We start from the raw sequence: 26,830 nt of genomic DNA, 5'->3' as shown, positions 1-26,830 counted from the left end.
AGGGGAGAATTACATATTTTTATTTGCTTTCAGTGAACACTAAATGCTAACGTTTCATCTCTCAATGGATGCAATATGTGGCTACAGAAAACTTGGTAGTTAAAGGAATCTACTTCTACAGGATTCACTCAGCTGCTCACCTGCAGTAAACATGTGGGTGGAACTCTGTGCTTCACTGTGGTTCCACTGAACAAACAGTACCGTGCAATTGTCCCTCCTGAAGGCAATTCCTGTTCTCTATTCTTGGCATCTACAGATTTGTATAACATGCTATGGTGATCTCCTTCCCCTCCTCCAGAAAAAAAAAACTACTACTAATAAAAATCAATCTATCAGTTTATTCCTCCTACTAGAGTTAGTGAATTATTTAGCCAACAGATTACTTGCTGAATATGTGTCTCAAGGCTGAAACTTTTAAATCCGAACTGAATTTAAATTAAATAGTTTTGATTTAGTATCACTTTACAGGAAGATTGCTAAGCCTAGTAAAGGTAAACAACCTTATCCTTTTATCTCCTGTTACTTCAGCAGCTCAAAGATTTAAGACTTTTAAATCTTAGCTTTAATATGTAGGAAACTGTTGAATTCCTACACAGCCATGAATGGGAAAGCACACCATGTTCTCAATCTTGTGAGTTATTTTAATTTCACTGGAATATTTGAAATGGTCATTCAGGCAGAGAATAGCATTAGATTACACCTAAACACTTCCACCTTTGAGGCTAATGCATAAAACCACATTTAAGAGGGTTTGTCCCTAACTGCCCATCATTTTTCCCCATTTACTTTGTCAAAGCATGCATAAAAGGACAATATTTATTCCAGAGTCAGTGCTTAATCGGACCTGAAATATTGTGTTACTCTTTGTGCTTGAAGTGAAACAGCTATTAACTTGCAAATTTCTACTTGATCTTTAGAAGTCAAAACTACTGGTAATGCAATAATGCACAAAGATTCTGATTTCTGTGTTTAAGCGTTCCATGTACCACTTGCCTTTTTGTAAGCAGGTTCTTAAGTTATAGGTCTGATTGAAATTTTAGCACAAGACAGAAATGTCCCTAACACAAAACAGCTGTTCTACAGCAAAAGTCCCAAGAAACTTAATTCCTGTGGTGAAAGTTGCAACACACACAGAGTGACACCACCATTCCAACCTCCCCAAGAATAACAGTATCCTCTACTGAAATACATCTTTCCCCCAGAAGAAAAAGCAGGTGACAAATACACCAGACTACTACGTTGGAAGGCAGGAAGAGACACAAAAAAAGGTTAAATAAATCTGAAAGCAAATTTTATAGATCCAGTTTTACAGATGTGGTAATGCTTGTTCATACCAATGCAGATACCAGTTAAAATAGGAAAATCATCATGGTACCAGTTACATTACTGATCTCAGTGCATTTACATTTCTAAGGCAGACAAGAAAGGTGATGTTCAGACAAGCAGGTACAGATTTTTACAAAGCATTTTGTCCAAGAGCAGAACTATCTACTTACTGGCCTTTGGTTAACTTTGTACTATATTACAGATGGACTCTATTTGGGTTGAACTATGCTTTCAGAGAACACTTCTGACAGGCTGTCCATTCTCCTGAGTAAATCTGTAAATACTGTCTGATGCTCATGTAGGAACTGGGATTATAGCAAATTTCTCATCTATTATATTGCGTGGATTTGAGTATTTTACTACTATATGTGATTTCACATTCCAGCTTTTAAGCTGATACATTTTGTCGTCAAACTAAATGCTACGCTTCACGTACTTGTGCCAGTGTGCTACGAATCGACCAGAAGACCAAAGGAAGACTACAAGTCCTAACCAATTTCTGAACTGTGTTCATCTTAACTAGTATAAAAGTGTTCTGGCACAAAAATTATTTCTTCTTTGAATAACTAAGCATTTAAACTGACAGAAAAAGCTATTTTCACTGGACTCTGATGACACACAAGGACGCTTTGCTTGCTTAAGCTTTCAAATAGTGCTGAGAGCAATGCCTGTCAGGCAGCAGTTCTTTGAGTCTAGAAGGCTTCCTGTGAAACAGCTTCCATCCAAAGGCTGCCTCATCTAAGTTACACATCAACTATTATCTCACAGACTCCCACTGAAAGTTGACTGAAATTAACTCGCTGAGGACACGATGACAAGACCTCAGTTTAGTTAATACAGCACATAAAGAAGCAAGATGTTACTGTTTCAGTGCTTGTGAAAAAGCACTGGAAGAGTTTACAGATAAATTAATTCTGAATTATATACTTTATTACTACACTGATGAGTGACAAAATCGTTGATCATGTAATCCAATTAAAACATTCCTATATCTTTTCATTAGATGATAGAAAAGCTAAAATACAAAATTAAACTGAATAAGTACTGAACACAAGGCATAATTTTACAATTTAAATACATCAATCAAGTAAACTTCACGTATTTCAGGAAAAGCTAATTATTTTCTTTTAGAAATTAAATGATGAAGTATTAATGAGGTTTCTCCAAAAATGCTTTACAACATCTAAGACATTGCTCGTAAACAGTTTCAAAGTCCTTTTCATTCCCCTAGAAAAGAAGAGAGGAAAAAGACTGTAAGAATAACAGTACTAACTAAAAAAAAAATAAAAATTGCATCCTGGTTTCCCCGTTGTCATAAATGGTGCAAATACTTGGTGATAGTTTTTGCATATTTCTCTCTAACATGAACTCAAGAACTTCCACAGACAAACACTGTGACTTTGTATGCAACAGTCCTGGATGACTTTCCTTCACACATTTTCTTCACAAATTTTACTTCCACTCGCTTTTTGAGCCATTATAAATCTTTTCCTTTTTTCTTTATATTTACACTAACCTATCTCGTTGAGTTTCAGTTTAATGAAGCAATGTGTGGAAAAAAATCCAAACCAAAATTCTTTTTGTTTTGAATCTGCTTCTCTCCCATTAAAACCATTTCATATTCTCTACTTCCTGGGTAATGAAGAGCAATTCCTTATTCACCTTTTCCCATTATATCAAGATTTTATAGAACCCTATCGCATCTTCATCCACTTCTCTTAGCTAAACTGAAGAATATTAATCTAATTGTTTGTTCTTGGCTCGCATTATTCAACTTCTTTGATCACCCACATCCATGCCTTTGTCTCTATCTTTCCTGATTACATCCTCTGCAAGGAGGCTGATCAACCAGGGCTTCACCCAGTACTGAAAATATAGGTGCACTGCATTATTTAAATGTAAATAAATGCAAGCATAAACACATTTTCCTTTCCTACTACAGTAATTTATATTGTTTTCTTGTAATAAAAAAAATATGTTTACACTTGGTTTTGTATAACTTTACATTATATGTCACATGCCAACTGTGGGATCTGGAAAGATTAAATACTACACATACACAATTTTTAGCCAAGCCACCCAAAGAATTTCTTACACTTACGTAGTATGGATCTTCAATAATAAGCTGTTTCTGTGGATCATAACTTCCAAGTAGCTCAATTTTGGCCTTGCAGTCTTTAATTTGGTTGCTTTTCCTGTTCAGATCTCTGTAAAAGAGAACATAAAATTTTCCCCTGAATTTTTCTCCAAAATTTCTCCATCAACACAAGATTTTCATGACTGTTTCTAGACAACACCGGAAAATAACACATATTTGGACTCAGTCAATCCTGTGGACCCTACGCTGCTGTTTGGTTTTGTTTCTTTCCTATTGTGTGGGGTCCTGTTCAATTGAGTATTACACATAAACTTAATTCAGAGCATAAACAGTCAGGCACTTGACCTATAGCTTAACAAAACTTTGTAACAGTAAGTTCAGCAACTTCTTCCTCAAATCAATCATTAGTACTTTCAATATCTACCCTTGGCTTGTGTTGAACAAAAAACAATGGAAATTATCCAGATATTTCTCCAGAAGTTTGAGTAAGCATCTCCTACCTGTTCAAAGCCAGATTAAATTGGTATAATGCAAGTTCTCTCAATACTACCTGTAACTCATGTGAAGTCCTACTACAGACAGTTAACAGAAAATGGTAAATGAGTGAGTTACATCTGTTTTCATTTTGATATACTGTAACATTTTATCAGTTGTCACATCTTCTTCTTCTGCATTGCCTCTCATTGATAAAACATTCTGGTTTTGAGATGGTATTTTCGCCATCTACGATCCCAAAGGCAGTTAAAAGGCACCTCTCATCATCTCCAGATTAAAGACCACTCAGTACTATGATTTTCACAATGAACTGCCAGAACATAGTAAATTCTTTTAATATTACACATTTCCATACCAAATTGCCATTTTACTTACCATTAAAAAAGGCAAAAAAAGCCCCCTGTGAATACTTAGTCATAAGCATATCAATGTTAAGAAATTAAACTCTAATCATTCATGCTGATAAATTAATTTCAAATAGTTTAGAAATAGCAATGAGACCACAATACTGGTTTTGCTTGAAGAAAAATCAGGGCTCCTCTTTCAACCAAGAAGGTACTGCTTGAATTTACAGATTTTCAATAAATTCTCTAGCCTTTTATTATTGGAAAAAATGTCAAACTATTTTCTTAAAGGTCTCTGGCAGACCACTTAGTGAACAGGAGAGGGACAGACAGCTCTGGTACTAAAGAAAAGGGATATCCCAAATCTTCCTTTTCTGACATGGGAGGCATTCCATCAACACCTGGAATCAGCTTGCCCTCCCAGTGCTACAAATTAGGTGTCCCAGGCAAAATGGTTGAACTCAGTGCAAGTTTAAGGTGAAACTGTAGCGTAGCAGTAGCAATATCCCAGTTGTAGTTCTGACATTTCTTCTGCTCTATAGTTCATACCATATAAATTGTTAATTGAAATTTGTTTAAGAATTCAAGTGAAAATAGAAGTAAGCCTAGTCACGTCATTGCCTGACACCCTGCAGTCAAGCCAAGTGTTATATACCCTTGTTCTTGCAGACTCTGGAAGAGAGGTCATTCAACCATTCTAGAAAATTCAACAAAATCATACTTATTTCAGTTAAGTGGTGCTGCTTCTAGAAGTCTTTATGTGCTACTAACAGGGTTTCATTTGGGTTTTGTTTTGTTGTTGGTTGTGGTGGTTTGGTTTGGGCTTTTTTAAACTAACTTTACAATAGCCCTTAAAAGCACTTTGAAAGCTCAGCTCCTTAATCCTTACTGTGTATAAACTTGAGTAGAAATTTTGCTAGTGATATCCAAATTTTTACACTAGGCAGCTACTTCACCAAATCTTTCTAAAGAGCACTTAATTAGAACACAGCTAACAATAAAACAAGATTTCCTCCAGCTAACAACTCTGCTTATTTCAGAGCTCACTCTATTTCTATAAAAAAAAGTAAAAATACTCTCGCCATATTTAATCCTTTCCAAGTTGCCACAGTTTGTCTTTTAGCTGCCATGCAATTAGAAACACAGATCACTTCAATCAAGACATTAAGTACACCCTCATTCTTAACTATAAGGGCATCAGCTGTACAGTAACTAAATTTCCATCCTTAATCCTTGAGTGGCACATATCACACAAATAAACCATTGACTTCTAGCTCATTAAACTTATTAGAACTGAAGAATCTATCCTAATAGGATATCATTCACATACATGTTAAAAAAAAATACCCAAAACAAAAGAACACTGAGACAAGCAAAGCAGTTAAATGTGACATCTGTCTTCAGAGTGACTTATGAGACATCACTATAAGTAATCCATATGAATTTGTTTAATTTCTTCATACATTACCTTAGATTGCTCTCATCCATACAAAGTATGTAATCAAATGTCTGGAAATCCTCTTTAGTAACCTAGAATTAAAAATAGATGCTTTAGCCTACAAACTTCATTTGACTTATAAGAAGAGGAAAAAAAGTAGTTTCAAATTCTGAATCTCTGATTTACTAAAAAAGACAAGATGGAAAGAATAAAACTGCATCTTCGTAAACTTTTACAATAAGTTATGGCACTTTAAATATACCTTGCCATGATTATTTATCCATTTCTGCAAGTATTCCATAAAAAAATCTGAGTCAGTTATTCAACCAATCTTTTTTTTTTCTTTTTTTTTTTTTTTTTAAATTTCATTCATCAACTTAAACATCATTAAAAGTTACATTTCTAGTACTTTTCAACTACTAAAACTGAAGCAGATTTTCAATTGTGGAAACTATGCAATACAAATGGTTACAAATAAAATAGAAAAATTACTTTCTTGATGGAACAACAAAAATGTAACCTGGAATCAATTGCAGTACTTCCAGTCTAGAAATTTGTCACTGCACAGAAAAAGTTACCAGGTGAAATTCAAAGCTGAAGTATTATGGTATGACTTACAATCTCTTAAAAACAAATGCATCCATAGTATTTTAGGCCATGTAAATTCACAAAATTTATAATATGATGTGAAAAAATCTATTGTAATCTTCCTACCACAATACAATCTGTTCTTCTTATTTCCTGTAGTTTACTGACCCCTAAACATGAATATTAACTTAATTCAGTGATTTGAGTTCAGAGGCAGATAGGCAAATATAGCAGATAAACCACTAACTTAAGTGCTAATGTCACCTGTACTGTTACAAAGATGGATGCAGATATTTACCTGTCATTGTATTTCAGTTTACATTTAAGCCTTAGCTTAAGCTAAAATGTTCCCAGTCCGTGCCCACAATGCTCGTGTTGGGTTTCTTGAACGAAGTGTCCATAATGAGGATGAATAAAAGGAGTAAAATCTATAATGAGCTCACATTAAGACTGCATTTCACACATAGTGTCTCCTATGTGTCCTGTGTGAAGTATCATAACCAACAAACTTGGAAAGTTTGTTCAGAACAGGCTTTTCTGGCAGACATCTCTGGGAAGGATGGGCTAGAGAGGTGAGTGAGCATGTAAACAGACAAAAAGGCAAAACATCATCCTGTAAGTCAGAGGTTTAACTTTTAAAAATTACTTACATACTAAAAAGATTTAGATGGCAAAACAATCCATTTTGTGCAAACAGCAAATGGGTACTGATTAAGCTCCCCTAACAGGGAGTAAGAAAAGACAGACAGATGTTATTACCAGCATAAAGCCATAAATGAAACATTTTACACAAAGAGAACTGAAGATGTGAGGTGTGTTGGGGGAGTATGAGAAAAGAAAGGGTTAATGGTGAAAACTAATGCAGACTTGTTTATTTTCACTGTAAAAATATTTGCTGTATTCATGCAGTGCCTGTGACCTATGAAAATATTTTTGCAGTGAAAATAGCTCTGTCTTCCTGGCAAATCTAAGCAGTACCTCTACAAGCTGCTTCTGATTGCTCTACACAGCTAAACACTGGCCCCTATGAAAATATGAGGGCACAGATTTCTTTGTTGTACAGATATATGTGAGAAGAAAAATTAAGAAAAAAAGGAAAAACACACCTGTCACACTTCCCACTTGACAATGTTACAGTTATTACCCTATGACCAGCACTAACAAAGATGTTAATGCAGCCCTAAAACCAAGATTACCATTTGGCTTGTGCTCTTAAGCCCTACAGCAGTATCAGATACAAAAAGCCTAATTGAGCAAACTCCAGGGAACTGAAGATATTCCTCAAAACTATGAAAACTAGTATTTTGGGAGAATCGAGGACATAAAAATTTATGTACATTTTGAAAAGAGTGGTGGAGAGTTCAAGTTCAGCTTTGGATGGAACTATGCAAACAACAATAACCTTACATTAAAAAAATGCCTATAACCATTATTAATTTATTTGTTGAACATTTCCCTTTATTTACAGAAGGGAAATCTCATTTTCTCTGTCTAAAACCCCAAGAGAAGCAGTAATCCTCAAATTTATCCAGTTGTGAAACAGTGTTTAATACAACCTGCTTCTAATCTCAATTTCATATTTAAGGGAAATGCACAGTATGAGTCATACCAAAATCAATTTTGGCCTCAGCATGAATAAAAGTGAAACTGATTAAACCTATCTGGTTTGTGCATAAAGACTAAGAGCTTAGAGAACTGCAATGGGCACATACATACAGCAGCCCACCATCAACTACAATGTTAACAACTCTTTATTTTACATATAAATATATACATTTATTTTTACACTTCACTTTTCACTTAAAGGATTCATTGTATATGATGGTAGGATACAACCAACTTAACATTCTCTTTTACATAAATCATTCTTGCAGTTTTGAATTAAAAAAAAGGTAAAATCCATGATTATCATAATTACACACAAAATTACATGAAAGAAAGTGCCTTTCACTGGGTGGGTATCAGTATTCCACAGGAGTGAAGAGGATAATTGTATGAGGTACTTATCTCAAGACAGTATTTCGAAGGCAACAAAGATAAATTCCTGCTATTTCTGCAGCTTCTGTATTAAATTTTCCTTAATCTCTTCTGAAACAAGTCTCACACAACATTCTATCCTTGAGTTTGTCTCTAAGAGTAAAACAAACACACTGCCACTTGTACTAATCTGACCACTGTGAAAAGTCCTATTTACACTCTTGAGTCCCTGTCTTTTCAGAAGTACAAGATGACCATAACAGGTCTGCAGTTTAGAAAATCATCAGGGACAATTTGACAGAAGTTTGGAAAAAAACCCATAAATTTTCATCCTGTTAGTCTTTCATTTCATTGTCTCTTGTTAATTTTCTCTCCCTGTATATGTAGTATTTTAGGGTGTTCTGCTTTAAAAATCTCTTCATTTGTCAGAATGAATATGCAAATGTCTTCATTCCCTCTCTGCCAAAGGAGGATATATAGATTTGTTTCAAGGCAGAGGATCAACTCATTTTGGGTCCTTTGCTTTTAGTTTAACTGCTCACAAACTATTCTAAGAATACCCATGAACAGTTCTCAGGTTTCCAAGGCATATCTTCTAAGAAGACAAACATGTTACACTGCTGTGACTGAAACAGTGGCTGAATAGTTTCAGTACCATTTAGTTTGTATATTGACAAATAATGATTTTTGTAAACACTGATAAATAGTAAATCCAGAACTTGCCAAAGGAAAAGATTACAACAGACTTTTTTAGTAATTATTCTAATAGTAAAATACTGAAAAATCTGAAATGGTGCTGTGCTTAATTCTGTTTGTTATATAAATGGAGACTAACATCAGGAGAGGTCAGTAGAGGGCAATTGACTAATTGAGAGAATTTATTTTAAAAAGTCAAAAAACTAAACATGTGGTCTTTGAAAGTGAAGAAAGTAAATATGACCTCAGTAAGGTCTAGTAAAATTCTGAAGGGAACAGAAATGTAAGATAATAACAAGACTACTTGATCTTTTTGTCAGTAGAAGTAGTAGTGGCATAAACTCAAACTACATAAAGGTCAAGCCCTAAAGGAATATCTTATATGCAGAGAATAATTAACTGAAGTAAATTATGTGCATTTATTTGAGTGTCAGAATGATTTAAATAGATGCAGACACATTTACTTCCAATCTGTCTGGAATGCAGCATGGAAATACATGTTCTTTTGTTAATGAAAACAGATATGAGTTTTGGTAAAACGTAGAGGATTTCACTAAGTGACAAACCTGTCTTATCCTTAAGAATGCTTCAAGGGTATGTTTTCCTCTGAAGTTACCACCAACTGTGCTACTAATCTTGGGTTTGAGTGCTTTCATTCTAATTTAGCACTTTAAATATTTTTAAAAGATCTTCATGCAAGAACAGAAGCTTTTTGTGACAGATGAACAGGTATTCTACTTCTTTTTGGATTTGTTAAATAAATATGCATAAATTGCTGAAGAATAGCATCACAGATTACTAGAGTAAATCCATTTTTAAAAAGTATTTAAAAAATGCCCAAAATACTAAACATTTAAAGACAAGATTTTTCTATAATGCACAAACTGCTCCAATGTTTCCTAGTTATACTTCCAATGAAACTTGGTAACAAGAAACTCATTAAGCTCAACTAGAAAGTAAGGCCACTTTGAAATCCTTTAAAAAACTACATATAGTATTTATTACTTGATGCTTAACCATGCATTGGTCAAATGACTTGTGTGATTGCAATGGTTAGGGCTAAACAAAGCATGGGTATGAATAAGAAAGAAAATATACTCTCTTCTACCTGCCGTGCTTTATGGGCTGTCTCAATGCCATGATTTCTTAGACAGTTTAAAGCCCTTGAATCTGGGGAGCGCCCCACGTTCCAGTCTGAAACAGCAGCACTGTCTGTCCTCCACTGTAACAACAAAACAAATACATACACATATTTAAAGAAGATTAAAGTACAGTACCTGCCTGGCAATATGATTCATGGGAATGCCATGCTTCTTCATGCAATTCTGTCCTCGATAGTCAGGAGGGCTTCCTATTTCATAGGTAGATGTCGCTGCACTGTCTATCCTCCACTACAGAAAAACAAATTTATATTTTTAAGTTTCCTTTCTCACTGCTTACATTTCTAACTGGCTACAAGACAGTAATTTCTTAGGCAGGAAGAGAAATAAACAGCTTACCTTATGTTCAACTTTTTCATCAGTTACAAGTTTTCTAAAAACTGCTTCAGCTATTGGAGAGCGACAGATGTTTCCTATGGAAACAAGAGATTAAAGTGAATTTTCAGACTACTGAAACAAAAATATCAATAATTGTGTGGATTTTTCAGCACAAGTCAGATTCAAGATTTTTATTTACTTAGAATATATACTGCTTATGTGAAAACCCAGAGTCCTGCGCTTCGGTTGGAGCAATCTCCTGTATCAATAGACTGTGGTATGCAGGGATTGAGAGGAGCCCTGTGGAGGACTTGGGGACACCAGTGGGTAAAAAATTGGATATGAGCCAGCTGTGTTCATCTGCAGCCCAGAAATCCACTCCTTGGCTGTATCTAAAGCAGTGTGGGCAGCAGATCGAGGGATCTGAGTCTGCCCCTCTACTCAGCTCTCAGGAGACCCCACCTGAACATTGAGCTCTGGGGCTCCCAGCACAAGAAAGACATGAACCTGCTGGGGCCAAGCCAATCAGGAGTGATAGTAATGATTCTGTGATAACTCATTTAAGAACAGAAGGTTGTGGTGCAGAAAGAATTCCAGCCAGGGAAGAGCAGTGTGAGAATATGGGAACAACAAGGTAGACACCAAGGTCAATGCAGGAGGTGCTCCAGGCACTGGAGCTGAGGCCCTGCAGCCCATGGTGCAGACCAGGGTGGAGCAGCTGTGCCCCTGCAGCCCATGGGGGACCATCAGGGTGCAGAGACCCACCTGCAGCCCATGGAGGAGCCCGTGCTGGAGCAGGTGGATGCAAGAAGGAGGCTGTGACCCTGTGGGAAGCCCAAGATGGAGCAGGTCCTGCCAGAGACCTACAGCCTGTGGAGACGGAAGCCCACGCTGGAGCAGGTTTTTCCCAGGAAGGACTTGTGGCCCCTGTGGGGGTTCCACGTCGGTACAGCTCATTCAGTGAAGGACTGCACCCCGTGAAGGAGTGACCCACGGGACAGCAGTTTAGGAAAAACTGCTGCCCCAGGGATGGACTCACTCTGGAGAGGTCCATCAAGGACTGTCTCCCATGGGAGGGACCCCACAGAAGCAGGAGAAGGACTCCACTCTCTGATCAGTGTCAGAAACAACTTACCATAACCCCCATTCCCTGTCTTCCTGCACCGCTGGGGGGGAGGAGAGAAGAGAGAACATGGAAAGAAGGAGGGGTGGGGGGAAGGGGGTTTTAAGATTGTTTTATTTCTCACTCTTTGTCTCTGACTCTGTTAGTAATAAATTTAAATAATATCCCCACTTTGAGTCTGTTTTGCCTGTGATGGTGATCAGTAAGTGACCTCTCCCACCTCTTATCTCTACTCATGAATCCTTATCTGTTTCTTTTTCTCTCCTCTGTTCAGTTGCAGAGGGAGAGTGAGAGAGTGGCTTTAGTGGGTACCTGGCATCTGGCCAGGGTCAACCCACTACATGCCACTTTCAATAATGCATGAAGAATCATGAATACTTGCCTAAAGTATTTACATTACTACCTACCTGTGAACAAAAACTTTTGGACAACTCCAAAGCCCAGCCACCACCATTGTGGAAACAACATAGTGAAATGACTGAACCACCTGTAGCAGAGATGCTCTTGGTCACTGAAATGAAGTCACTGGAGGTCAAACTCAACACTCACCAAGAGCAACTTCCAGATACCAATTCCAAAATCCCCTCAAAAAGAATTCAATTACACAAGCACTAAAAACAACTCAGAAAAAAAAAAAAAAAAGATTCCAAACTTTTTGGTCCAAAATACGGAGGATTAGGAAAAAAACATAACTTATGGCAAAGCTGAAGTGCTGTCAATCAGCTAACAAACAGTTAAGGTTCTTAAGTATATACATACATAATCAGCCTTCCCTTCCAGTGGCCTCCAATTGCACTAGCCACTTGATCTGACCTTATTTTCAGAAAGAATCTGTTTCAACAATCCACTACTGACGCATTAAAAAGCTAGAAATAATGGAGCTATAAGTTAACCATCTATGGCAGACCTCTTAAAAATGAATGCAGAAATTCATATTCTTGGAAAAAGAATGAAGTGTCTCAACAAAAATAAAAAGTAATTATTTTAACTCTTTCTACCTTTTCATCCTTCAGAAATTTTGAGTAACTAGATAAATATTCATAATATTTGAGATGTCACCAAGATGACAATAACTCATACACTCAAATCTTCACCTTCCATCAAACAGAATGTGTAACTTTGCTCATTACTGACTTTTGACCAGACAAGTACAAAATACCAGAAATGGAAAAACTCATTTCTGTACCTCTAAATAGATCACTCTTCTGCTACTGATTCTTTCCAAATCTCAAACAGGGGAAAAAAAAAAAAAAAAAAAGCCCATGAACAAAGTTAAATTGCCAGCAGCAAAAAGAAATTTTCAGATCAGACACTTAAGCTGATTTTCATGCCTGTATTTTCAAACAAACACCAAGGGACACACTTCACTGCTAAAGAGAGAGAAGTTGGTATGATCTGGACATTTAATAACTTGCTGTTGCTCGTGCCAACTATAAAAATCACAAAGAGGGAAGAACTGAAGCAATACAAATTGGCTGTCCAAGATTTAGAGAACATCGAATCACTAAATGGCAAAAGGAACAGGCTAATCATTGAGAAATTGATCTTGCTGAAGCACTAGGTGAATTCTGATGACAGTAAATCTTCCAGGAGAAAACATACTATTTCTGTTGTTTGAATTGGTTTATTCCGTGCACAGAAATGAAATCAGTTTTGGAAGAAAAATAGAACAGTAAAATTTTGGGTTTTCTTAAACAGTTAAATGAGAAAATAGGCTAGCGTTATTAATTATAAAAATGTTTTTAAATATGGTAACAAATAAAAAAAAATAATCTCATTACTTCAGTGAGTTAAGTGTTAAACAATATAATTTCAACAGGGAACATGGTACAGCATAAGATAGAATATACCCTTCCTATCAGTGAGCCTAATCCTTCAATATTGCAAGCATATACAGCATCACTTCTCTTGAAAACACATCCAGCTCCCTTTTAAAAAGCATCATCTATCTTTAAAGGCTATTCCAGATACTCATTTCCTGTGGTAGCCTGAAACCTTCTAATTCCCACTTAAGCCTGTGCTCATCTGATCTTGGTTAACATCACTCTCAACCTTAAAAATCTTTCTTTCCTTCAACAGATACAGAACCCTTGCCAAGCATAGCTGTGCTAAACTAAACAAACCAAGCTCTCAATCTCCTCATGATATTAACTGACCCTTACCTAATCACTCCAGTTAAGTCAACTCTGCACTTGTTCTAATTTGAATGTATGTTTCTTGAATACTGACAAATAAAATCACAGACTACACTGCAGGAAAAGTTTGTTCCAATTTGTTTTATAAAAGAAAAAAACGTCTGATATATATACTTAGTTCTTTTAAAAATAACCTGAGATAACTTCTACAATCACATTTGAACTGTTCATGAGTATGAAATTTACAATTATATTCTTCTAATTTGTCAGTTTCCTCTCTTTCTCTGTTGCTTCAAACGGGTGTTCTTTAACTCTTTTTCTAAACTATTAAATTCTGTTTCCATTACACCAGCTGTTGAGGCCATCTATTTCCTCCTGTACAAAACTATTCCTCTATATGAATGATCCCACACAACTGTGTGTGAACAGTAACTTTCATTACTACAGTCAACATTTCAGTAAAAATGATTAATAATACTATTCGTCCTCGTAACTCCTTAACTAGCTCCCAGAATTTCAAAATGGTGCTTTTGAAATAAAATTTCATGGCTTTCTCCATTTGTTTAACCTTCTGCTTTATATGGATTGAATTACTTGCTCAAATTTTCACTCTTCTGTAACCTACTCACCACTAAATAATAAATTAAAATAAATGTTATAAATGTAATCTTTAATGATATCACATAAAATACCATCATGAACAAGCACCATGATCATCAGCTGATTAAAAATACTAACTACCACTTCTAGCAATAACTAGAAACTACAGTTACATCATTTTTGAAACAAACATCTAACCTAGTTTGTGACTTAAAAATTAATGTCTTCCAGGATGACACATTCCAGATATTACCAGAGGTATGAGCATTGTTAGGGAACTGCAATCATCATTCATATCTATTCTTGGCAACTACGGCCAGAATCATAGAACTGACTTAACAGCTCTTCTCCCTGCTCACTCTGCGATGTTATTTTCATCCTAACGCTCTTTTACCCACACTACTCCTTGCAACAGTTATCATTCATCTCAACATTGATGTAAAGTCCTATCTCATCGCACTGACATATCCAAACTTCAATCCTTGCCGCAGTCACCTTTCCCACTATAATTTCTATCCACTTCACATCCAGTTTTACATCCCACATTGGTCTTTCCAGGCTTTCTGAGGTCCCTTGCAGATGCACAGTATTCCCTAAGCTATGGATTGACAGCCATATTCGCAGAGTGAAGGGGGAAATTTCACAAAAAGAATCATAGGGCAATTACCTTCCTCCTTGGACTTGAACCATATTTCCTTAAATGTTATCTACACTTTATCTTTGTTACCTATCCTCCTCTGGTGTTCCTTTCTCCTTTGTTGTATTTCTGACTTATCTGATCATGCTGGTTTTATGTAGAAGAAATCAGTATTCAAGTTCTCTGAATCTCCATCTTCTCTCTTCATTTTTTTACATTTCAAGCTATTTAAGTTGTAGTGACATTTTCAATCACAGAAAACTACTACCCAAGGTACCCATACAGTGTTGACCCACTGAAATTAATCCCATAAACACCCTCAAATATGACAATGCAAGGATAAGAAATCTGAATCACAGAATCAGTACTGGAACCATTTGTCAATCACTTTTAAGAAGCCATGCTTTCTCACTCATTTTCTAGGAACAAGGACTCCACTGATGGTTATCTAAGCCAATGCTTAATTTTTTAGTTCTTATTCCAGTCTCTGCACTAATCTTTAACCCATTCCCAGGTAGAAATGGTAGCACCGGTTCTCCTGGCAGGAAAGACAACTTGAATCCATTTCATGCTCAAGTCCATTGCCCATTCTTAGGTATATTGATCCAATCATCTATTCTCTCAACTGGTTTTGTGTCTTTGTTGTTCCTTATTCAGCTCCCTGCTTCTTTCAGTCCTTCCTTTCTTTTTCTGTAGGCTGACTGTAACACAAGTTTTACTACATTTCATCCTCTCACATTCAAAAAACTGCTCTTATCTTTCCATGCATGGTCAGTTCGTCCCAGTGACTGTAACAATGCTTCCCAGCATCATTTGCATCATTCACCAGTTCCCCTTCATAAGCAAGTGTTTAAAACTGACTGCTCATAATTCTTTACAGTTAAGTCTATCTTGTCACACTCAGCATTCAACTATCTTTGTAAGGAAGTATTCAAGGTACTGATTTTTGTTCAGATTCCCTGATCTTTCTATTCATGTGACTGTGTGTGAAAACTTTCCTTGCAGTAAGGTTAGTTACACTGAATTATCAACTGCTGGAACATTATGCTTTTCTCAGCAACCTAACGGTTCACCAGGAACATACAAGTTTTCAACACATAAGCACCTACTCACAACAATCAGACTCTTGGTATGTTTTAGGCATATATCTTGTTTTTCAATTCCAAGATCTCTTTTACAACCATGCTTTCAACTCTCTAGTACTTCTGCATCATTCTGAAACACAGATTAAATAAGACATTGTACTCTTACAGCTACATTACCAGTGCTGCGCAGGTCATTTTCCTTACATTTATCTAACATTCTCTTCTTTATCCAAAAAAAGGTCATTATTTCTTTTTGCCAGCTTGCTAAGAATCCTCATTACAGCATCTGCTTTTCATGACTGCTTCAATGTCTTACCCAATCTATTGCTTTCCTGTTCTGCAGCTATAAATAGCATTTTGTCCCATGAAGCCTAGTATTTGGCTATATCTAAACACATATAATAGATTGTGACAAATGAACCAGGAAACTCAAATCTCTGTGTCGTCTGATGTCCTCATAACCAACAAGTTAATTGCCATTTCAGAAATTATTTTATGCAGTCTAGATCCCTGGTGACAGTACTCATACTCAGTGATTCACAACAAGCAATAATCTTCTGGGGACCCAGCCAAAACCACGTTGCTGAACAGTCCACCCATCTTACAACTGTTCCTCCATCCAAGGAGCAGATCAATAAGCCAGTGCCTGGCCTGAAGCCCCCATTCAGCTTGTTATGTTATAGTGGACAAGTCATCAGAGAGGAAGAGGCCAACTTATATAACACAGCATCATATTAAGCTCCTTTCTGGAGCTCAACCATTAATTACATGAGCTATATAAGTGTAAAATGAGCAAACTGCATTTTGGTTCACCTCCACTTTTAATTATTTCTTTGCTTAAATGAAAAAAAATTCTTTCCTGGTGCCTTTTCATATACTGTAATTACATATTTTGCTGGATATTTCATTATTCTCTCAGGGATGAGGAACTCTTATCATTAACGTAGTTATGCACATTAACTAGATTGTATTTTGTTGTGTAATGAATATCTGTTTATTTCATTGCAAAGAACAAGAATGCAGTCAATAGACATTTCAGTAATATGGTTCTTTCATAGCAATGTAGAAAGAAAATGTAGTTTTTCTACATTTAAGGCTTGTACTTTCTGGGATTCATTCTCACTGGATGTGGCAAACTTAAGAATTAATGTACTTCATTAACTAGCAAAGAATACTATAGATAAATGCAGTTCTAGAAATCTGTTTAGTACTCTTCAGCAATAATCTCAGATGTTATTTCTAATAAGATTTAGGAGAAAAAGGTATCACTCTTCAAGAACAACCAGAGAAAATTAAGCAAAATTGAAGCAGGAAGAAGAAACAACTTGCCTACAAAATTTAACTGAAAAGAGTGTATATTTAACTGAAAAAACCCTGCTTATCATGTCAATTAGCTTTTTCACACCACATACCATTATGGCTATTTTTTTATAGCCCAGTAACACAGAAGAGGAAATTTAAAAGCTATTTATAATATGTGATTTGATCAAAAAATCCATCCCATTAACATTTGTCCTGACTTGTCTACCCATTCCTCAGGTTTAATATTAATATAAATTATCTTACGCTAATAAGAGCTCCTCAGACTAACCTGCATTAGAAACTTGTTACAGTGCAAATCATCATGGGCTTACAACCTCGTATGTATGAATTGTTTCAGAAAAGCGTAGTATAGTTAAGGCTGGAAAAGCACTTGAAGATCACTGAGTCCAACTGTTAACCCAGCAATGCCAAGTTAACCACTCACCCATGTCCCAAAGCACCATGTCTACAAGTCTGTTAAATACTTAAAGCCTCAACCATCTCCTTGGGCAGCCCTTCCAATGCTTGACAATGCTTGGTAACGAAACTTTTTTTAATACCCAATTAAACCTTCCCTGGTGCAACTTAAGGCCGTTTCCTCTGATCCTGTCGCTTGTAACTTCAGGTATTTGTAGAGAGTGATGAGGTCTCCCCTCAACCTCCTTTTCTCCAGGCTAAACAACGCCACCTCCCTCAGCTGCTCCTCATAAGACTTCCTCTCCATTCACCAGCTTCATTGCTCTTCTCTGGATACTCTCCATCACCTCAATGTCTTTCTTGTTGTGAGAGGCCCAGCACTCAACGCAGGATTTGAAGTGCAGTCTCACCAGTACTGAGTACAGGGGAACAACCACCTCCTTGGTCCTGCTGGCCACACTGTTGATGATACAGGCCAGGATGCCATTGGCCTTCTTGGCCACCTGGGCACACTGCTGGCTCATGTTCAGCCAGCACCCTCAGGTCCTTTGCCACTGGGCAGCTTCCAAGACATTCTTCCCCCAGCCTGTAGCTCTGCATGGGGTTGTGACCCAAGTGCAGGAGCCGGCACTTGACCTTACTGAACCTTTGGCTTTCGCCCATCAATCCAGCCCGTCCAGATCCCTCTGCAGAGCCTTCCTGCAGATCAACATTCCCACCCAACTTGGTGTTGTCTGTGAACTTACTGTGGCTGCCCTCAATCCCCTCATCCAGATCATTGATAAAGATATTAAAATGGACTGATCCCAATACTGAGCTCATGACTGGCACCACCATGACTGGTCGCCAGCATCACCAACACTCTCTGGGCCTGGCCATACAGAAAGCTTTTTACCCAAGAAACAGTGCATCTGTCCAAGCCTTAAGCAGCCAGTTTCTTCAGAAGAATGCTTTGGGAAATAGTGACAAAGGCTTTATTGAAGTTCAGGTAGACAACATTTACTAGGTGGGTCACCTGGTCATAGAAGATCAGGTCAGTCAAGCCGGACCTGCTTTTCCTAAACCCATGCTGCCATGACGCCCTGTATGTGCCACGTGATGGCACTCCTAATGACCTGCTCCATGACCTTCTCTGGCATAGGCATCAGGCTGACAGGCCTGTAGTTACCCCAGATCGTCCTTCCAACCCTTCTTGTAGATGGCCATCACATTTGCCAACCTCCAGACAACAAGGACCTCCCCAGTTGACCAGGACTGCTCATAAATGATTGAAAGTCGCTCAGTGAGCACTTCCAGCAGCTCCCTCAGTGGAGGAAAAGTGGCTGGAAAGCAGCCTGGGAAAAAAGGACCTAGAGCTGCTGTTTGACAGCTGGCTGAACATGAGCCAGCAGTGTGCCCAGGTGGCCAAGAAGGCCAAGGGTATCCTGGCTTGTATCAGGAATAGTGTTGCAAGCAGAACCAGGGCAGTGATCATTCCCCTGTACTTGGCAGTGCTGAGGCCACAGCTCAAATCTTGAGTTTACTTTTGAGTCCTTCACTTCAAGAAAGGCATGGAGGTGCTGAAGGTTGTCCAGAGAAAGGCAACTGAGATGGTGAAGGGTCTGGAACACAAGTCCTTTGAGGAGCAGCTGAGGGAGGTGGGGTTGTTTAGCCTGGACAAAAGGAGGTTGAAGGGAAAGGGAAACCCCATCGCTCTCTAAATTACCTGAAAGGAGGTTGCAGCCAGGAGGGCGTCAGTCTTTTCTCCAAGTCAACTGCAACAGGACAAGAGGAAATGGCCTCAAGCTGCACCAGAGGTGAGCTTCAGGATGGACATCAGGAGGAACTTTTTCACTGAAAGGCTGGTTAAGAATTGAAAGGGGCTTCCCAGAGAGGTGGTGGAGTCACCATCCCCGAAGTATTCAAGAAATGACTGGATATGGCACTTAGTGCTGTGCTTTAGTTGACAGATTGGTGTTTGGTTAAAGGTTGCACTTGAGGATCTTGGAGGTAATTTCCAACCTTAATGATTCTGTGATTCTATTCTATGATTCTGTGATACTGTTCCCCATCCCTGTCTTCCAGCCCAGGGGGCTGGTTCCTGGAGAACAACTGGTCTTACTGTTCAACACTGAAGCAAAGAAGGCATTAGATATGTCAGCCTTTTCCTCATCCTTGGTCACTATTTCCTCCTGCATCCAATAAAGGATGGAGATTCTACTTAGCACTCCTTTTGTTGCTGATGTACTTACAGAAACATTTTTGTTGTCTTTAACAGCAGTATCCAGATCAAGTTCTAATTGGGCTTTGGGTCTTCTAATTTTTCTCTCTATGTAACTTCATAACATGCTTATAGTTCTCCTGAGCTACCTGCCCCTTCTTCCAGAGGTCATAATCTCTCCTTTCTTTCCTTAGTTCCAGCCAAAGCTCCCTGTCCAGCCAGGCCGATCTCCTCCCCTGCTGGCTCGTCTTTCAGCACACGGGGACAGTGGTTACTACAGCCTTTGGAACATCATGTTTGGGAAGAAGGATTCATAGTAATTGTTTTTATACAAAAACATTTGTATAGGCCACTGGTTTCCAAACATACAACAACTGATAATCCCTTAGTGAAGGATGTTTTTCCTGAATTATATTAGAGGCTGATTTTACTCTAAGGTAAACATCAGAACATATTTCACAAAACTAAACTCTTGTTTCGCTATTCAGTTAATCCACACGTCTCCTGTTCCAACAGAAAAGCAGAGAGTGAAAAGTCCGAAGATTAAACAATGGTTTTGTAACAAACCTGGCAAAATGCCAGGGATTCACAGCACACAGGTAAGATTATACAGGCTGGGAAGCAGGTAATGTTAAAAGCACTCCTAGATTAGAGTAGAGCACCATCCAGGTTGTTATCCCCTGATGGAAGTGTGTACAAAATGGGGCACAGATCTGTAATCCATGCAGCCAACTCAGCAACTTGTTGGTTGTGATTGCCTTTTTTATCAGTAACTGATTGCCTTAAGATTCAGAAAAATATTCAAGTGATTTCTGATCCCATCTACACTTCTGTTTTCTATGACTCTGCATGACCCCATTTACAACTTAAACACCTAGAATATCTGTAAAACAAGAGTTTCCTATTTCTTCACTTCAGCAGCCTTTCAAAAAATTCTTATTCTTTTCCCTCATTTTCATGACAGATCAAGATTTCATAATTAGATCATGACAGACCACTCTCCACCAAGTTCTTTTTCTTAAAATCCTAATGTACTTTTCATCTTTTTGCAGAGGCTGTTCCGTTTACTTCAGTCATTTTTACTGCAGTCTTGTCTCCTTTTCCCATGCCAGGTGTTCCAAACAGCAAACCTGCAGTCAGGCTCCCTGTTCCCTCGCCGCTGTTCCAGGAGCCAAGTGTTGCTTAACTCAGAAGGCTGTTCACAGCCACCACCCCATGCTGCCCCCGAGAAGTAGGGCTTAGTTCAGACCTGGTTTATGCCTTAGTTCAGACCAGGTTCAGACCTGCTGCTCTTCCCCACGCACAGCCTTCACGCTTTTCAACACTGGACTTTGCCTGTTACTTCCTACTGATTCCAGAAAATTGTTAGGGTTGGAAGGGGCCTCTAGACATCATCCAGTCCAACCCCCCTGCCAATGCAACGTCACCTAAAGCAGGCGACACAGGAACGCGTCCAGGTGGCTCTGGAATGTCTCCAGAGCGGGAGACTCCACGACCTCCCTGGGCCGCCTGTTCCCGTGCTCTGCCACCCTCAGTGTGAAAATCCTCCTCGTTACTCCCACCTGTCGGAACCAGAGAGCAAATGGATTACGCTTTCTGCATTCCTGGCCACCGCTCCGGCCCTCCCCGACAACGGAAACGCGCGGAGCCCCTCGGGGGGACGCCCGCGGCACTCCCGCCAAGGGCCCTCGGCTCCCCGCGCCCCGGGCCGAGCAGCGGTGGGCGGGAGCAGCGGCGCTCAGGGAGGGAGCGGCGGCGCTCAGGGAGGGAGCGGCGGCGCTCAGGGACGGGAGCGGCGGCGCTCAGGGACGGGAGCGGCGGCGCTCAGGGAGGGGAGCAGCGCGGTTCGCGGCCGCCCCCGCTGCGCTCACCCAGACACACGAACAGCACCGACTTCGCCTCGCCCGCCGCCATCTTCCGCACGGGGACCTCGCGGCTGTCGCGCAGCCCGCGCCGCGCTTTACGGCACCGGCGTTATGGGTGGCCGCGAGATTCGCCTGTTTGGAGGAGGAAAAAGGGGCGAAGCGCGAAGCGGGACCGGGACCGACGGGGAGAGCGGGATGGGATGGGATGGGATGGGATGGGATGGGATGGGATGGGATGGGATGGGATGGGATGGGATGGGATGGGATGGGGCGGGGCGGGAGCGGTGGGACCGAACCGGACCGGGCGGTCGGCGGGCACCCCGGCCCCGCCCGCCTCACCTGCGGCAGGTGCGCGGCTCGGCGGGGCCGCCCGGGAGGCTGCGGCGGCGGGAGGAGAAGCAGCAGCAGCAGTGAGGGGGACGGGGGCGCCCGGCCGGGCAGGAGTGAGTACCGGGGGCGGGAGTGAATACCGGGGAGCTGGGGGGTTCCGAGCGGGGGGCCGGGGCCGGCCCGACCGAAGGCGGCCGTACGCGGCCAGCGAGGCTTCCCTTGGCCATCGACTGCCCCTCTCGCCCGGTGCTGCAGCGTGTGCTGCGTCCTCCTGGGAGAAATTCAGCAAGCGTCGAATGAGGCTTTGGCCTCGCCAGGCTGCCGGTGAAATTGAGCACAGGGACGCTTCACTTTACAGGGGAGCTCGAGTGTTAGTTTTTATTTATTTATTTTGGCTATGTTTTATATCTATATATATCTATAATACATATAGATATACATATAGATATCGATATATTCGATATATATATCTCAAACATATGTTATATATTAGATATATATGCATATACATTATATATTAATATATTATGTATCTATAATACATATATACTATAATACATATATATTATATATACATATATATCATATATTAAAATGTTGTTTATTTATTTATATTTTTGTTATTTAATTGTGTATACTTTTTTTTCTTCTGGGTTATCCTGTGTACCTAGCTGTGTTTTGTAACATTGGCAGCCACAGCCCCACCTTGGCAGGGTGTGGCTGGGACTGGATTCTTCTGCTCTGTTTTTTAAAGACTTGATTACCTGGTTTTCCCATCAAAACGTGGCACTTTGGAGATTAAATAAAAAATGCCAGATTCTCGATTTTCGTGCCAGATGCGTGACTTTCAAACAAAAACTGAAGAGCTTGTAAAATATTTGTGGTGGAATGGAACAAACAGCACATTTCCTTTTATGCAGCTTGAAACGCTGTCCTGCATACACATTTTTAAAAATTGTTTATTATTTTACTTCACAGTGTAAGCGATTGGTATCAGAAGCGCCGTTTCTGTGCCCAGTGTTACCCTGCTCACGCCCTGCAGTGCTCTGCTGTCCACAGGGCTGTCAGCAGTGCGGGGTAGTGGAGCCAGGCAGGGGCCAGGGCTCTGCTCAGTTGCCAGAGGTGACCTTGCCAAAGGAGACGAGGGGTGAGATGAATCAGTTGTGTCATTCTCAGATGCAGCTCTACCATGCTGTATAGCCAAGCAGTGTAGAGTCCCTTTATTCCTGCTTGCTGTCAGCTGGAGTCCCTTGAGCTGTCAATGTTGGAAGCAGATTCCCCACCATCTTTCTATGCATTTGTCGGTCTGGGAAAGTGAGGGTTTGTGTAAGAGTCCTTTGAAGACCATCCCAGTACTTGTATCTGTGTATGTTACACGTAGGTATGTGCCTAGCAGTAATTTTGAGACAAAGTATTTCATGGTTCCATGTTTTAGGGGAGTGTGGAGGATTATTGTCTGTTCTTCACTGAAGGGGTTGTCAAGCATTGGAACAGGCTGCCCAGGGAGGTGGTGGAATCACCATCCCTGGAGGCGTTCAAGAAGTGACTGGATGTGGCATTTAGTCCCATGGTCTAGTTGACAAAGTGTGATGAGTCAGAGGTTGGGCTCAATGATCTCAGAGGTCTTTTCCAATCTAAATGAGTCTGTGATTCTGTGATTTTCATCCCTCAGTAGTGGAAGAGAGTCACAGTTTGTGCCTTCTTCAGTTAATGTCAAATTCCTACTTTTGAAATAGCAGAATTCACTGTTGTTCTTTGCAACAGTTTCTCATTGATAAGAATTAATATTTCTGATGTAATGAACTCTTCATATTTTTGAGATGTTTAAAACAACCATTACACTGCTCTAAAAGAGCCTGTCATGCAGGACTGCTATGAAGGATAAGCTGCATGACTTGGTGGGAGAGAAATTCTATTGGGAACAGAGTAACCCGAGAGTTGAGGTAGAGCTTGGGCTCTTCAAACTCTTAATTAATAAATATCAAGCACTTGCACTTTTACATGTTTATTCCTTTTAGTTTGAAGAAAGGTTTCTTGTGTGATTAATTGTAGCAATTCATTCATTGTGGGAGTTAGTAACTTCTTGGATTTGATTCACACGTAGCAAATTGGGACATCTACAAAGTGGGGAAATGTGAGAGTCAGAATGATAGTGATAATTTTACTGACAGAAGTGTCAAATATTTTCAGCAGGAAATAGCTGGCATCTGCCACCTTGTTAAGGTGGCTAATATATTTTCATATAGGTTGTTATGGTAGCACATGGGGCTATTGTGTAGTGCACATCAGGGTTGTAGTCTGTTACATTTTTGTTTTCTCTGTACTTCTGGCCCTGGTGAGAAGATAAACAAGATGTTTGTTTAGGATTTTCGTCTAAAAAGAACAGCTTTGTTTTAGTTAAAGCTTTTTTCTACAAAGATCAATGTACTTGTTTATCTGCTTGGATTGCCTTGAAGTGTATTCCTGGTGATTAAAATAGAGTTAGCAAGCCAAAGCTGGGATACCCTTTGGGATTTTCCCCTTACCCCATGTCTAAATTTCACATATTATACTGACTCTTGTATTAAGATGAGAAGAGGCAGGTAGAACTGACTTTGTAGCTCTGACTTAGCTTCAGTCATGCTACTTATCTTGCTTGATGAGCAGCACCCCTTTTGGTGTCAGCTGTTTATAAATCAAATGTAGTACAATAAGTGTATATGAAAGACTTGCTAAAAGGATTTCAGGTAGTTATTTTCCTGGGGCATGGGTGGTAGGGTGGATAGTTGTGGTAACATTCTGAGCAAAAGTGGGCAATTCTCATAGTAAAAATTCTTGGAAGAGTTCACATGCTGGTCTCAGACAACCCCCAGGATAACTCTGCCTTTGATGCTTGTCCTAGAGCACACCACTTTCTCTATATTATTGAAAGTGCTGTTTTCTGGCTATCTTTGTACAAACAGAGCAGTTTGTTCCCCATGCCTCTTGTGTTTATCCTTTCTCCCAGAGCAAAGGCTTGTAGAACTGTGGACACAGGATTTTTACAGTATTGTAAATTGCTAAAAGTTACAAGGATTTTTGAAGACTTTTAGCTACAGGTGTTCCACTGCTTTCTCTCCTGTGCAGTTGAACAGATGTCTGATGTACTTTTTGGAACAAATCCTCTGTGCCTTAGGCAGTTGGTGACTGTCTTCACATGCCACTGTTTTAGAAATAAGGAGGCAGCACCTAGTTGAAACATATTGCATATACAAAGGAAACATATTTTTCTTTAAAATACATTGTTCAACTTTATCACTATCATTTTACCCCTGTGTATTCCAGCTCTCATCAGAAAATTATATGAGAGGAAATTCAGCATGTCCCTAATTAGAATTTTCTCCAAACTGACTTCAGTACAAAAACTGCTGGGAACCCAACTTGTCAAATGCTTTTGATAATGTAGGTGACTCTGTTACAGGTTTGTTTTTTTTTTTTTCCTTGACTTTTCTCAAGGAAATAGTTAATTCAAAGTAGGACTGAGGACTGGTATCACATGAAGTTACAGAGATAAACTTTGTGTTTGAATCAGTTAAGTTCTTTCCTCTTTGTGGAGAAAAGTAATAAAAATACGCACACAGTGAAACTGGGGGCATGGTTTTTTTGCATGTTGGAGGGTTATTTTAGCATTAATAAAATTGATATTCCATGTGAAAAATATTGAGCTCCCATGGTCTAGAACTGCATACATAATTGGTAGAAAAATTTGAAAAGGTAGTTTGTAAACACTAGAGCTGACCAAAAATCTTATATACTTTTAGATACTATACATGATACAGCTAACAGGCATAAATACTTTTATCACATTTCATACAATTTAGTTTATATCAGATAACCTGTGTAGAAGCTGAGCTTGTTTTGGCCGTGTTATTTTATTTAGTTATGGCATTTCAAATAAATTTTGCTTTGCTTTTAAAAAGGTCATCAGCTAACATATCAGTTTCTATCTCTGTAAGCCTGAGTTTATAAAATACCTATGCCTAGAGGACAAAGGCCTGAAAACTTAACTTGACCGTGAAGAAGTTTACTCCGTTGAAAATGTCACAGTGGAAAGCCTTGAACCGAAGTTAGGTACTTACCCTCAGCAAGTTTGCCAATGACACAAAGCTGAGCGGTGTCATTGATACAATAGAAGGATGGGATGCCATCGAGAGGGACCTGGACAGACTTTGGAAGTGGGACCATGAGAACCCAATGACATTCAACAAGTCCAAGTGCAAGGTGCTACACCTGGATCAGGGCAATGCCAGACACAAGTACAGACTGGGAGAAAAACTCATTGAGAGCAGCACTGCTGAGGAGGATGTGGAGTTCTGGTGGATGAAAAGCTGGCCACGGCTCAGCAATGTGCACTTCCAGCCCAGAAGACCAACTGCATTCTGCCCCTCTACTCTGCTCTACTCCTCACCTGGAGTACTGTGTCCACTTCTGAAAGTCTTAGCACAAGACAAATGTGGACTTGTTGAAGCAAATCCAGAGGAGGGCAACAGAGATGATCAAAGGGATGGAGCACCTGTCCTACGAAGACAGGCTGAGCAAAGCTGGTTTTGTTCAGCCTGGAGAAGAAAAGGCTCCAGGGAAACCTCATTGAGGCCTTCCAGTACATAAAGGGGGCTTATAAAAGGAGGTTGATGGACTTTTTACATGGTCAGATGGTGATAGGTCAAGGGCTAGTGGT

General features: G+C 39.5%; 2 protein-coding genes across 4 annotated transcripts in view; one reads left to right on the top strand and one right to left on the bottom strand.

Moving 5' to 3' along the window:
• Positions 1 to 1,269: 1,269 nt before the first annotated feature.
• On the bottom strand, positions 1,270 to 21,954 carry ACP1 (acid phosphatase 1). Of its 2 annotated transcripts, none has more exons than XM_050315382.1 (6): positions 21,811 to 21,954; positions 10,462 to 10,535; positions 10,240 to 10,353; positions 5,732 to 5,793; positions 3,428 to 3,533; positions 1,270 to 2,553 (listed from the first exon to the last, which is right to left on the bottom strand). In XM_050315382.1, exons 1-6 carry the CDS (start codon positions 21,851 to 21,853, stop codon positions 2,476 to 2,478), a joined length of 477 nt encoding a protein of 158 aa, XP_050171339.1. In that variant the 5' UTR covers positions 21,854 to 21,954; the 3' UTR covers positions 1,270 to 2,475. The 2 variants fall into 2 exon arrangements, with proteins under 2 accessions (XP_050171339.1, XP_050171340.1); XM_050315383.1 differs by lacking the exon at positions 10,240 to 10,353 and adding an exon at positions 10,071 to 10,184.
• Positions 21,955 to 22,142: 188 nt separating this feature from the next.
• SH3YL1 (SH3 and SYLF domain containing 1) overlaps positions 22,143 to 26,830 on the top strand; it is a 52,549-nt gene continuing 47,861 nt past the window's right edge. For both annotated transcript variants that reach the window (XM_050315371.1, XM_050315368.1), the window contains exon 1: positions 22,143 to 22,247. In XM_050315371.1, the coding sequence (XP_050171328.1) occupies position 22,247 (1 nt within the window). In that variant the 5' untranslated portion in view covers positions 22,143 to 22,246. The remainder of the gene's footprint in view (positions 22,248 to 26,830) is intronic.

This window comes from Myiozetetes cayanensis, unplaced genomic scaffold (assembly GCF_022539395.1).
Source record: "Myiozetetes cayanensis isolate MyiCay16 unplaced genomic scaffold, myiCay2020 scf2-11, whole genome shotgun sequence".
NCBI classification, from domain to species: domain Eukaryota; kingdom Metazoa; phylum Chordata; class Aves; order Passeriformes; family Tyrannidae; genus Myiozetetes; species Myiozetetes cayanensis.
Note: the sequence above shows the minus strand (reverse complement) of the source record. Positions and strands in the feature narration are given on the sequence as shown.

Coding starts and splice junctions, on each gene's coding strand:
- ACP1 (XM_050315382.1), bottom strand. CDS start 21,853: ATGGCGGCGGGCGAGGCGAAGTCGGTGCTGTTCGTGTGTCTGG. Junction 10,354..10,461: donor ATGAAAAAGTTGAACATAAG/GTAAGCTGTTTA, acceptor GTTTTTCTGTAG/TGGAGGATAGACAGTGCAGC. Junction 3,534..5,731: donor ATGGATGAGAGCAATCTAAG/GTAATGTATGAA, acceptor TCTCTTTTACAG/AGATCTGAACAGGAAAAGCA.